At 41.0% G+C, this 14,551-nt stretch overlaps 1 protein-coding gene across 2 annotated transcripts in view; it reads right to left on the reverse strand.

Moving 5' to 3' along the window:
• Positions 1 to 655, reverse strand: part of yap1 (Yes1 associated transcriptional regulator) — a 30,791-nt gene extending 30,136 nt beyond the window's left edge. For both annotated transcript variants that reach the window (XM_080007180.1, XM_080007179.1), the window contains exon 1: positions 48 to 655. In XM_080007180.1, coding sequence (XP_079863306.1) covers positions 48 to 251 — 204 coding nt within the window. In that variant the 5' untranslated portion in view covers positions 252 to 655. The remainder of the gene's footprint in view (positions 1 to 47) is intronic.
• Positions 656 to 14,551: the final 13,896 nt, after the last annotated feature.

Consider the following 14,551-nt stretch of genomic DNA (forward strand, 5'->3'; position numbering starts at 1 on the left):
TTCCAAGCGGATCTGGGGCCCGGAGGGGCGGGGGGGTCCGGTCTTACTTGTCTGGAGTGGGACTTGGGCTCCGGGGGCTTGAAGAAGGAGTCCGGCAGCTTCCTCATCCTCATGGGCACCGAGGGGGGCACCAGCGCGGCTTTGGGGTTCATCACGGCGTTGAAGAGCGCCTCCAGGTCGGTCTCCGAGTCCCCGCGGACATGGACGATCTGGTGCCCGGCGGGGGGGTTGTGCTGGCTCGGATCCATCATCCCACACGGACCGGGAGCTCAACTTGTCCGGAAAAAAACAGGGGGGGGAGGCTTTTTTGTTGTTGTTGTTGTTGCTGCTGCTTTGGGAAAAAGTGAAACTCAAGCCGAACTTTTACGCAGCGGGAACCTGGAATCAGAGGAAGTTATCCCGTGTCATTCTTGGAAGTCGGACGGATGACTTCTTCCTCAGAAAGTGGGAGGAAAGCCTTTCCTGCAGCTTTTTGGCTGCATCGTTATCATAAAGGCGACGGAGTGCGCGTCCTGTGCGCGCCGGGACGCGTGTCTTCAGCGCCACTCAGCAAAGACGCAACGGGGGGGAAAAAACAAAAACCCAAATCCCAGAAATCCTGCAGTGTTTTCAAGCTGTTATTGTCCCGAAAAGAGTGTAAATCACTGCCACTCACTGTTCGCAGAAACTTTTGCTTGACTCGGGTCTAAACTTTGGGCAGGACGTCAAACTTAGTGACTCATTCAGAGGCGGCGCTTGAATTAATGAGGCCCAGAGCGTTTAAAGGGCCAGCGGCCCTCGGGAGCCCCCAGCGGCCCGTAAGAGCCCCCAGCGGCCCCCGGGAGCTCCACCGGGGCCACAAGGAGCCCTGGGCGTCATTTTAATTATGTCACTTGGTTCTTTATTTTCTTAGTAGCCTAGTATATTGATTTAGTTGTCAAGACTAAAGCAATCAGGACAAAACTGGGAAGTATTTCATGGAACTGTATCATCCGAGTCCAAGTGTAGTTGGAACAGGAAAATACTATCAATTTCCAATACATACTTAAAAAATAAAATCTTTTTAATAATCATCTTATCTTATCCTATCCTATTGTATCTTGTTTTTGAATGTTCCGATTTTTTTAATACTTTGAGTGCAGTTAAGAACTTTCTTTCACTTTTATTTTATATATATATATATATATAATTTTAAACCTATTAACATAAACCCCTCTACAAAAAAAACTATAAAAAAAATAAACAATACATTTTGATTAGTTTCCTCTGATAAAAGACTATGTGTATTTCTGGTTTGTTTATTATATATTTTTTAACACACCAAACTTGAAGTTGTCATCTCGCATAATGGAACTTTTTTCTTTTTTTTACAGTGCTGCTGAACAGCAGATCCATGCAGTTCCCACAATTGTTATGTAAATGAGGCCCCTCGTTCCATTGAGAAATCATTTTGTCAAGATCTACTTTCTTTGGATATAGAGGCTCTGTTTCAGCCCTTTTCCCATACATTGTGGGAATGAATGATTATGAACCCCAATGGACCCCCCCCCCCCCCCCCACCGGCACTGTACAGCCCCAGTGAACACATGAAACACTCTGCTGCAACTTTGTTCTGTCACTCAGACTCTATCACTCCTGTTTTGTTCTCATCTAATAATAGTCATTTGTATTATGTGGATTTGTGAGGTTGTTGTTTTCCAGCCTTGCTGCTGACAAAGATTTAAAAGATAAGATAACACATGCTTTATTGATCCCGGGGGTGGTTCAGGAAAGTATCTTAAAGTACAACTCACTATAGTAAAGTACTACACACTGCACAACCGTGTTTAAAAATGAATCCAAACAAGGGTGGAAATAACAAAAAAAACCTTTGTGTTTGTGGAACCGTCTCGTCTTTTCCATTCATTTCCGTTCAAAAAAAAAAAAAAACCCAGGACCAAAACAACCGTGCGCCCACACAGCCAATAAACGTCCATTGTCTGTTGGAGGTTTCATCTTCAGATCATTGTAATGCACTCAGACAGACTCCCCCGCCCCCCCTGCCCCCCACCCTGCAGACCACCCACCCAGCACAATGAAATCTGCTCCATTCAGCAACAGCTTCATCTGAAGGCCGCAACATACACTGCCCCGTTCCAAGCACGTTTGATGAGAAACAAAAAGAAAAACAAAAGGTCAAACTATTGTGACGGACTGTGTGCAACGTGTCGGATAAACTGCATCAAACATATTGGATGTTTGTGGGTTGAGGTTTAAGTTGCCGTCCCTTGAGATTGGACGTGTCCGTGTGAATTATAACTTTTTATCTTGCAAGATTTTTCTTCCATCATATCTCATCTGAGTGACAAAATGAACTTGTTTCAACTGTGGCTTCATTCATTTAATTTAGTGGAAACAACAGCCTACCACCCTGCCTTCAAAGTGTCCAAAGCCCTTTTGTTCTGCAGCTCAGGCTTCACACTGCAGAGCATCACGCCCCCTGCAGGGCTGATTCATTACGCGTCTATCTACAGGCACCATCTACCTGTCTGTCTGCTTATCAGCCAAATGTAATAATTATCAAGGGCAAAGGAGTCATAAATGTCGCCCATTTAATATTTCTGTTTCCATAAATTAGAACAGAGACGTGACGTAACATGAAACAAAGGCCCCTGGAAGGCTGAGCCTGATCGTGGGGAGCAGGCTCCAACTTGTGCCTGTGTTTACGTCTTGTTTTGTCCTCTGAGATCTGTCTCCCTCTCTCTCTCTCCCCTGTCTCTCTCTCTCTCTCTCTCTCTCTCTCTCTCTCTCTCTCTCTCTCTCTCTCTCTGAGCTCCTGGGTGTTGGACTGTTAAAGGCTTACATCTAATTAAGGATAATGTTGTATAATAACCTTCCCAGAAACACCCAGAGCACTGTAACAGCTTTCAACAAAGGAATGAATCAACCTTTTGGCCCTGTTAAAACTGAAATAATAATAATAATAATAATAATATTAGTAGTAGTAGTAGTAGTAGTAGTATTAGTATTATTTTTATTAGCATTATAATAATAATAATAATAACTATTATTATTATTATTTATTATTTATTATTATTATCATTATTATTATTATTATTATTATTATTATTATTATTATACTAGCGGATTTTACCGCCAAATGCAAGTTACACACAAACAATACAGGGTTACGGATTTTCTGCATGTTTTTATTTTCATTTTATGCACATAAATGTACATGTTATATATGTATATAAATGTAAATGTATATGCCCATGCAGATAAAAGAAAATAGTTATATAATAAGCATCACCTTCTGTTTTGATGCTTTGTCAAAGAGCATTGTTTTTACTTTGATACTGTGGTGAAACTGAATTATTTGGACGACCAGAAGAGAGCGATTGTGTCTCTTCGTCTAGAACCATATTTCAGAAAGCCGCCCCTGGACCAGGCCTTCCTACTGGTCCTTTCTCCTGCTGCTACGCCCTCCTCCGCCCACTGGCTCGGTGCTCAGATGCCTCCTCAAATAGCTGCACTTGTGTTTTTTACACAACAAAAAAGGAGAGTACCTTATGTCCTTGTGTGTTCTCACATCTGACATATGCCTGTTTCACTTAAAAACACACACACACACACACACACACACACACACACACACACACACACACACACACACACACACACACACACACACACACACACACACACACACACAAAACTCATAAAGCAGCATTACAGTTTTTAACATCTCAGTGAAGTATTTACATGCAAAGGCACAGAACCTGGGAGAGCTGCAGTTGGAGCTCACCACCCTCAGAAAGAACCAGTTCCACCTCCACCTCCCGGAACAAGTCGAGGCAGGCTGACGGAGGACAGAAACAGACACGCTGCTGCAGGGCAGGAGGGTCAGCTCCATTCAGCACTAATCTCCACCCATCCACCTCTCCCTTCTCAGGTACAGCGCTTGGCACGGGAGACGCAGAAAGGGTTTAATAAAAGATTAGCAGGAAGAAAAGCACAAAAACACAGAAAGCCTTGAGACGAGATGTCAGTTCCTGATTTCAAACATATGATAATACTAATAAAAATAAGAATGATATAATAATAATAATAATAATAATAATTAATATTATTATTATTATTAATAATAATTATTATTATTTTTATAATAATGACAATAAAATAATAACATAAATTATAATAATACAGATAAAAATAATGATGAAAATAATAAATACAGTTGCAGGCAGCAATACACAGGGTCCAGTTTATTTGTTTTAGGCACGTGTTACATTTTTTGTGTAATGCAGCAAAATCTACTGAACTCCTAAACATAATGTAGTAACGTCCATGTAATTTCACAAATCCAACTTTCATGGCCTTACGTGTGAAGCATTTCCATTTCAACCAGACGTTAACCATTGACAATAATGTAATAACAAAAACAATAAATACATTTCATTTTAGAAATATATTAATATATGTTAGTTGTAATGACTACTTTATTGTATTTTTTTCTGTTAATAATGTACAATTGCAAAATTCAGTTGAATAAATTACTTGTCCATATTGTAATGCATAAAACATTTATGGAACTTTAACATTAATATGGCATTAGAATTATTATGTAAGAACTTGTCAATATCAAAAACAGGTTCTGCTATTTATTAAAGTTTGCGAAGTTTAGGTGTAGGAAAATGTTTATACATGACCTTTACAAAATGTCTCATATTTTTTTACTTTAAACTACATCTTGTCATGTTGTAACTTACCTTGTAACATTCAAGTAAAAATGTCTCAGTAGAGGACGTTGTGTCTCGTATACGTCAATTATGCCATGTTCATGTTCACTGTTATCATGAAATAACAGTCAAATTTACGTAATTTATTTGTTGACTTGTTTACTTGGATTACATTTTCAGTAAGTTACATTTCCATGAAATACAAAGACATTGTGGTCTTTCTGTGAGTCATTTCCATTGTTCGGCTTCTATTTTCCCAATGCTCGCTGGATCTTGAACCCATCACTCAGTCGCACAGTTCAGTGGTTTCGACTGGATGCGGTGACTGGTTTTTGTGAACTACTTTTTATTGTATTTATTTAATGTAAAGAGATAAAATATCAATCTAACAGATTTACTGACATCTACCAGGTAAGAAGCTATATAAATATACATGTAAATCGATAGTTTAATAACGTCTAAACAAGCGGTTCCCAACATTTTCGGACTCACGGCCCACTTGAAAATCTAAAAAGTGTTCGCGGCCCACATCTGACCAGAAGTAGTACGGGAACCAAGCAGTGTGTTCTCAGACGACGTATTCTGTATGTTAACAATCATATGCAATCTCATACATACAGTGCCGTAGTGGTAAAACAAAAAAAGAGGTGGGTTAAAAATAACCTTATATGGATTTTTCGCACAACATTAGTAACAGTATCTAATAAGTGCTGTCTGAAGGGCGCAGTGTTTTGTTTTGTAGCCTAATGACTCATGCCAGCACTGATAAAACTAACAATAACTGGAGCACATTAATATGAAGTAATCTCATGAGAAGGCTGATGTTGCATGGCAGACAACAAATGCTTGATGTCTGGCTTAAGGGACGACAGTCTCAGGCGAAGATCTGGTTCAACATTCAGTTCATTCCTGTATTTCTTCTTCAATGGCACAAACGCTGAAAAGCCAGTCTTACAGAGATACGTCGTCAGGAAAGGCATCAGAAATCAGATAGCTCTGTCAGACAGATCGGGATACTCAGAGGCAACACAAAGCCAAAAGTTTGTCAGGTACTTCTGTGAGAAAGCCAGTTTCAATGCACTGTCGCAGGAGAGATCCACAAGATTGTCCTTCTCTTTTGCACTCAGGCTTGCGAGGGTCTCGTCTATGTGGCTGGAGAAGGGGTTTTTGATCCAGCTGCACTGCACATCTGGGATGGGGATGTATTCATGCAGCTTAGTCCTCAAATCATGCAGGTGCTCTTTGACATGATTGATCACAGTGATGGGAAGCCGCATTTGTTCCTTTGTCATAAAATCAGACAGATCAGAAAGTTTGACCAGTCAACTCGCCTGGCCCGCATCTCCATTTTTTTAATGGTCGCTTCTATTTTATTGTGAACATTGAACATGGTCACTGCTTTTCGTTGGAGACTGAGGGTGAGTCCATTTAAGTGGCTGAAAATGTCGGCCAGGTATCCCAATTTAGCCAGCCACTCAAAATCACTGAAGCGATGTGCGAGGTTCAAACTTTGTGCCGAGAAAAAACACCCTCACCTCATCACGCAATTCAAAAAGTCGCATCAGTACCTTCACCCTTGAGAGCCACCGGACTTCGGTGTGTAACAGAAGCTGCTTATGGTCACTGGAACCTCCCCTCTCGTCACAAAAAACGGGAAATAAAGGTTTATTGCAGTGGGCGGCTTTTGATGAAGTTGACTCTGACCGCCTCACCTAGAACAGTCTTAGCTCTGCAGCATTTTCTTTACAGCCAGTGCTGTTGTGTGTATACTGCAGTCTCAGGCTACGAGTAGAGCCTCACCTTTCACCCGGCTGATGACTCCACTGTGCTGGCCCCAGCATCACACAGGTCCCATCAGTGCTCACTCCCACACATTTGGACCAATCAATCCCATTTGAGACTATGAACGCGTTCAGAATGTCAAAAATGGCCTCAGCAATGGAACGCGTCCGTAAAGATTTGCAAAACAGGAACTCTTCTTCGATCTCTCTATTGTTTTCATACCTTACATAGGCAAGAGGGTTTGACATATTTGTGATGTCTGTCTATTCATCCAGTTGAAAGCTATAAAAACAACTATCTCGTACGCTTGTTATTAGCTGTTCTGACACATTCTCTGCCATCTGAGTGATCAGACAATGAGATGACATTGATTGGCTTGCACGCCTTCTCTCCCGACCCCACCCCCACTATCTCTTTTGTGGGGGGAAGAATTAATTTCTCCCCGATTGTATGTGTCTTACCAGCCATGGCTATGAGGGCCGACCCGATAGGACGCTTCCACTGCCTTTGCATTCTCAGTGCCCATACATGATGTTTCGATGACTTTCTTCTTGTCCTTGTCCTTGAGTTTATTATCAAAAAATTCAAGCGGCTTGGACATGTGTTGTTGGTGTTTTCTCTCGAGGTGACGGCGCAATTGAAATTGCTTCAGAGCTTAGTTTTTAAAATCTTGGAACACACCACGCACAGCGCTAACGGTTCGTCTTCTGTGCCTGTCCAAAAAAAATCCCAATAATAAATATTCAGCGCAATACTTTCTCCGAACCTTTCTTTTTTGTTTGATAGGCGGGACTCTCCCACCTGTCCGATGTCCCGCCAGGACTTTGCTTGTGGATGATGTACAAGATGATGGCTTCTTTCCTTTTCAGTGTGCCTTATGCTAGCCAACTATCCATTTTGATTATCACCTCAAGTTGTTGGTCCTCCAACAATAACAAAAGGGTTATTAGCCCTACCCATAATAATAATAATAATAATAATAATAATAATAATAATAATAATAATAACCACAATCATAATAATCATAATAATCATAATAATAATATTGACCTTTTTTGTGAGTTTTCCATGAATTCCCATGACCAAATTTGAAAATAATAATTATTGTTTTTGGTCCACCAACATACGATCAATAATTTTAATTCTCTGTTTTATTAGCATTAACTCGCCATGTGCCATTCTACTGTAACAGCAGGAATATAAAAAGACATATTTTTCCAAAGGCTTCGGCTTATTGAGCCTTCAACCAGAATGATTCATGCATAACAAAATGCCAAACGGAAATTCCTATACACAATAAAAATGTCTTGCTCATCCATATTTCAGGCAGAAAATAGTAATAAACGCCTCTGACTTTAGCTGGGATTCCATTTTTTCAAAACTCCCTGATTTTCCAGAAACCCCAGGACCAGTGAGGACCCTGTAGTGAACACTAAAGGACTGAGAACCGCTGAAAATACTTTTATGTATTAGTCAAACTATATCCCATCTACTGTTTAGTGTTTATACTGTTGATTAAACGTTGTTCAAACACTGAAATAGAGGATTCTAGAGGGCGACACCGTCAGCAGGTTCAGTCTGCACCACCCCTGTCTGCAGGTGTCAAGTTAAATTTAATACTTGCTTTAAGACAATTTGTAAGATACATTTGAATGAAATTTAAGACGGATCTTTGGTCAAATCATCCCTTTTCAAGTATTGCAGGTATGTTCTATATATTTGGTGAAGGGAGTTGAGTATCAAGAAGAAACAGAAACAACTACAATGGTTCTATGAACATTCCTTCAGCTCAGATCAGGTAAGTGATTGGAACTGGAATAAATTGAACCAGGACTTGTTTCCCCCAACATAACTTCAGACAGGTAAAGGATTTACAAGGATATTCTTGGATTTCTCTCTCCGGGAAAGTATGAGGTGAGTTGGGTTCGTCCAGAACAGGCAAGTGGAAGTATGAAGGTAAGTATTCATATTAGTATTCATATGTTCAGTGGTAACTTTAGAGTTTTCATAAAATCTGACATATTAACTCTAATGCAGAGGAACTTTGATAAAAAAAAAACAAAGATGTGGATGGACCAAACGAAACATGTCATGTTGTAATCAATAAATTATTACTTAAAATAACTATTTAATGACTTTTAAGGCCTATTATTTGTAAAACGTTTTTAGATTTTTTTCCTTATTTTTATATTTGTACAATATTTTTAAGACATGCAAACACTCAATAGGTAATATCAATAATCGATATATAATAGTAATAAGCGTTACATACATATACATCCCATGATTTGGGGGGGACAGTGAAATAACGTCATGAATTTGGTTCTCTAGAAGTTTTCTTTTATATATGATGAAATAATATAAAACGCGGAGATGCAGCATTTAAATGCCGTGTCGGCCAACATGTAAAACAAAAAAGATTCTTCTCGGAACAGAAAAGCTTTCAACAGATTTCTGGGAAAACGGCAAAACATAAAACTTGGTGTTTGTCGAGTGCCTTTCTGAGTAAAAGCTGTAAATTGTTTGGTAGATGTATCACCAGGCTGCTTACATCCATTTTTCCATTTTTCATTCAAAAGCATCTTAAAAATTAAACATCTTCAAAAGTACACCTGCTTCATGTTAATGCCTGCCATGGAATTCACAACACACTTCTGCTTCCGGTGTCAGAGTCACTTCTTGTGTTCTGTGTACTGACCAATCACGGTGGCTAAGACTAGATCTAAAACCAGGACAATGGTTAAAAGGGCTGGAACTAGAAAGAGAACTGCAACTAGGACTAGCACTAACACTAGAACTAGGATTAGGAATCAGACTAAAACTAGAACCAGGAGCTAAACACAGGACTGAAGCGAGACCTAGGACTAAAACCAGAACCAGAACGAGAGCTAAAGATAGGACTGAAGCTAGACCTAGGACTAGACCAGAATGAGAGGTAAAGAAAGGGCTATGGTTGACCTAGGACTAGAACCAGAACCAGAATGAGAGCTAACAATAGGACTTAAAGCTTGACCTAGGACTAGAACTACTTCCAGATTAGAGCTAAATTTATGACTAATGCTCGACCTAGGACTAGAACTACTACCAGAATGAGAGCTAAGTTTAGGACCAATATCGACCTAGGACTAGAACCAGAATGAGAGCTAAAGATAGGACTAAAGCTAGACCTAGGACTAGAACTAGAATGAGAGCTAAATATAGGACTAAAGCTTGACCTAGGACTAGAACTACTAACAGAATGAGAGCTAATTATAAGACCAAAGATCGACCTACGACTAGAACCAGAATGAGAGCCAAAGATAGGAATAAAGCTAGACCTAGGACTAGAAACAGAATGATAGCTAAAGATAGGACTAAAATTCGACGTAGGACTAGAACTAGAACCAGAATGAGAGCTAAAGATAGGACTAAAGCTCAATCTAGGACTAGAACCGGAATGAGAGCTAACAATAGGACTAAAGCTAGACCTAGGACTAGAACTACAACCAGAATGGGAGCGAAAGATAGGATTGGAGCTAGACCTAGGACTAGAACTAAAACTAGAATGAGAGCTAAAGATGGCAGTTAAGCTCGACCTAGGACTAGAACTAGAACCAGAATGAGAGCTAAAGATAGGACTATAGCTAGACCTAGGACTAGAACTACTACCAGAAAAAGCTAATTTTAGAACTAAAGATCGACCTAGGATAAGAACCAGAATGAGAGCTAAAGATAGGAATAAAGCTAGACCTAGGACTAGAACTAGAGCCAGAAAGAGAGCTAAAGTTGGGATTACAGCTAGACTAAGGACTAGAACTAGAACCAGAATGAGAGCTCAAGATGGGACTAAAGCTCGACCTAGGACTAGAACCAGAATGAGAGCTAAGGATAAGACTAAAGCTCGACCTAGGACTAGAACTACAGCCAGAATGTGAGCTAAAGATAGGATTAGAGCTCGACTGAGGACTAGAACTAGGACCAGAATGGGAGCTCAAGATAGAACTAGAGCTAGACCTAGGACTAGAACTACTGCCAGAATTAGCTAAATATAGGACTAAAGCTTGACCAAGGACGAGAAATAGAACCAGAATAAGAGGTAAAGATAGGACTAAAGTTTGATCTAGGACTAGAACTAGAATGAGAGCGAACAATTGGACTAAAGCTCGACCTAGGACTGGAACTACTACCAGAATTAGGGCTAAATACAGGACTAAAGATAGACCTAGGACTAGAACTAGAACCAGAATGAGAGCTTAAGATCGGATTAGAGCTAGACCTAGGACCAGAACTAAAACCAGAATGAGAGCTAAGGATAGCAGTAAAGCTCGACCTAGGACTAGAACTACTACCAGAATGAGAGCTAAGTTTAGGACCAAAGATCAACCTAGGACTAGAACCAGAATGAGAGCTAAGGATAAGTGTAAAGCTCGACCTAGGACTAGAACTACAGCCAGAATGTGAGCTAAAGATAGGATTAGAGCTCGACTGAGGACTAGAACTAGAACCAGAATGAGAGCTAAAGATAGGACTAAAGCTCGACCGAGGACTAGAACTAGGACCAGAATGGGAGCTCAAGATAGAACTAGAGCTAGACCTAGGACTAGAACTACTGCCAGAATTAGCTAAATATAGGACTAAAGCTTGACCAAGGACGAGAACTAGAACCAGAATAAGAGGTAAAGATAGGACTAAAGTTTGATCTAGGACTAGAACCAGAATGAGAGCAAACAATTGGACTAAAGCTCGACCTAGGACTGGAACTACTACCAGAATTAGGGCTAAATACAGGACTAAAGATAGACCTAGGACTAGAACTAGAACCAGAATGAGAGCTTAAGATCGGATTAGAGCTAGACCTAGGACTAGAACTAAAACCAGAATGAGAGCTAAGGATAGCAGTAAAGCTCGACCTAGGACTAGAACTACTACCAGAATGAGAGCTAAGTTTAGGACCAAAGATCAACCTAGGACTAGAACCAGAATGAGAGCTCGGGATAGGACTGTGGCAGTTCCGCCTACCACACGCCACCAAGTGGTGTTTTCAGGGCCCTCCGGCACAGAGACACGGACGTGATGGGTTGTAGACACCCGTTTATTGTAGAGGCGGCTGGGTGGAGTTAGCCAGGAGCAGATGGAACATGTCATGATGGGGCTCCTTTCTGTGTGTTAGCCCAACCAATGCGCGTCAGGTGTGGCTGCTCAAATCATCCACACACCAGAAGGAATAAAGCTCGACCTAGTACTAGAACTAGAACCGGAATGAGAGCTAAAGATAGGACTAAGCTAGACCTAGGACTAGAACTAGCCCTGCAGTGTGTCATTACTCAAAACCTGTGTTTTTCCATATGGCCATTTGGTGGTGCCATTTTATAATGGATACATCAAAATCTTAAATAATCTGTTTCAAGGTAGTTATTGACATGAAATACTACAGATGTACTCTACAAGGGTATTTTATTTTGAACTTATTTCATCATCTGTTATCCCATCTATTGAAGCCACCCCTTTATTATAATATAGAATATATCCAAAAGCAAAACATGAGGCAGGATCCCAACATCAAAAACATCTTCCAGAATATTCAATCTATCCAGGGATCAGCTCGAGATTTAACAATCAAATATCTGTTGATGTTATATTTCTTTGAGTGTTTCCAGTACAGTTGATGATGCAGAAACAAAAGGTCATTTTGAGCAGCAAGAGAAAGAGAAATGAGCTAGAGAAATAACCAAAGTGCCCTTATTAACAGAAGGTTCTGAGAAGCCTCCAGTGAATCTCTGTCCCGGGGTAAAAACCATGGATCACAACAGGTCCATGAAAACCGTTTCCACCAGGTGTGGGTCACCGGCGGTCATTGTGACCAAGCCCGTCTTGCGAAGCAGATGCTGCCCTGTAAACACACAAGATGTCCAAGTCCAATGTTCTAGAGCTCAGTGACTGATTCAGGTTGACATCAGTCTTCATTATTTTACCCAAGATTTAACCCGGGGTCTGGTTTTACACTTTATTCATTCCTGGGGGGGTGGTTGTTAAGGGTGTTACAGCAGCAGCAGTTGACAGAACAGTGCATGTCAAAGGAGATAAAAGATAAAAATAGATAAAAAATAAAATACATGTACAAATCTAGTGAGCCCAATATGGGCAGGTGGCAGATATACTAAAGTAAAGTACAAATAGTATATAGCAGCAGTGTGTAGCAATACTATGCATGTTAGTATTGGTGAATATGCTGGTATCAGTGGTGGGAAGTAATAAATTACAAGTAATACTTCAGTATTTTTCAATTAACTGTACTTCCTGAAGCATGTTCAGTTTTCTGTGACTTTCAACTTGTACTCCATGACATTTCAAAACAAATATCTATACTTTTTACCCTACATTTCTAGCACAGTCACATTACTTTTTAAATCATGATTGATATTATATACTCACTGTATATCCAAATTAGGGACTGGATCTATCTAGGTGCTGATTTCGTATCAGGGTAATTGTACTTTTACTTAAGTAGAAGGTCTGATTACTTCTTCCACAACTGGCTGGTATATTAAATATGTGTATAGCCATATTTTGTATATATATATATATATATATATATATATATATATATATATATATATACATATATATATATATGTATATATATATGTATATATATAAATCTAGATATAATAAATTTAAATATATATCATATAAATATAGCTATAGTTTGCTCAGAGTGCAGATCGAGCTCCTCGTAGAGAGGATGGAAGGGGTTCTCCTGGATGGCGTTGATCCAGCCCTCATCCTCTTCTGTGCACCTCCCAGGAACCTGCTGGAGTCCACCATCTCCACCTTTAGGTTGGAGCTTCCTGCTCCGTGGGAAGTCCACCACCAGCGATTTCGTCTTCCCAGTGTTAAGCTACAGATGGTTGTTGTCACACCATGCCAGGAGGCTCTCAACAACACCTTTGTCCTCTGTGATGCAGGCGACAATGGAGGTGTCGCCAGAGAACTTCTGAAGGTGGCATGTTCCGGTGTTGAAGAACAGAAACGGGTGCAGGTGGATCTACTGCGACTTGCTGATGAGGTAGTGGATGGTCCAAGCCACCATGACGTGGTCCATCTGCATCGCTGAGAGTTTCTCTGCCAACAGGAGCGGCCTTATGATGTTGAAAGCACAGGAGAAGTCGGGGAATGTGACTGTCACCTTCCGGCCTGGTGCAGCAGGTAGATGACGGCGTCCTCCACGCTGACGTGGGTCTGGGATCCAGGAGGTGCCTCACCAGGGCCATGAGATGCTGCAGAACCGGTCTCTCAGCTGGAACTGCGTCATAAAGTGCTCGCTAGTCTGGTCAAGTTCACAGACTGATGCGAAGGCCGCTGGGAACTCTCTACTCTCAGGTTAGAACCTACTCTGGCTTTGGGAGTGGCTGTTCATTGAAAATGGGTGGAGCTTGTGATTGGTTGTAGTCTTTTCTTCCCTGATCTAAAACAGAAAAAAACAAGATCATTCATCACTTCATTGCAGGATGTGGGCTGATTGGGTCTTTTAGAGAGGTTCCACTCACAGTCGCACTCGCAGTGACGGTTACATCCAACTGGAGCAGCGCTCTGGCATCAGATGCATTGGCTGCATGTCCATCTATACCTGCAAGGGATCAAATTTGAACATTGTGATGCGCACTTTGTAGTCTCAATGAATGACCAGGGGGATGATATATGAGCTAAAATGTATCTTGATATGAGGTCTGAAATTTCTGAGATTGATCGTTTTCATTTAAAGTTCCATTCTAGCAACTACGTATTTCAGTAACAGGCAGATTTTGTAAAGAATGACCCACTCACAGTTCAGCTTCTGATTGAGTCTGTCCAGCGACAGCAGGAGTCTTTGCTCCTCCAGCGAGATGTTGCAGCATCCCTGCGGGGCAGTGCTGCTTGGGGGCGCTCCACCTGGACTCTGCGTTTGGGCCGCTGTCATGGCAGCTCTGGGTACCTGCCACCTGATCTCGGATGGAGGTCGGCCCAGCTCCACAACCTGCCTCTTCACAGCGTTCCTGGCTGAAAAACACAAGAGGTTGACCTCTGTTGGAGAATGAATGTGACCAGCAATA

This window comes from Zeus faber (assembly GCF_960531495.2).
Source record: "Zeus faber genome assembly, chromosome: 9".
Classification (NCBI taxonomy): domain Eukaryota; kingdom Metazoa; phylum Chordata; class Actinopteri; order Zeiformes; family Zeidae; genus Zeus; species Zeus faber.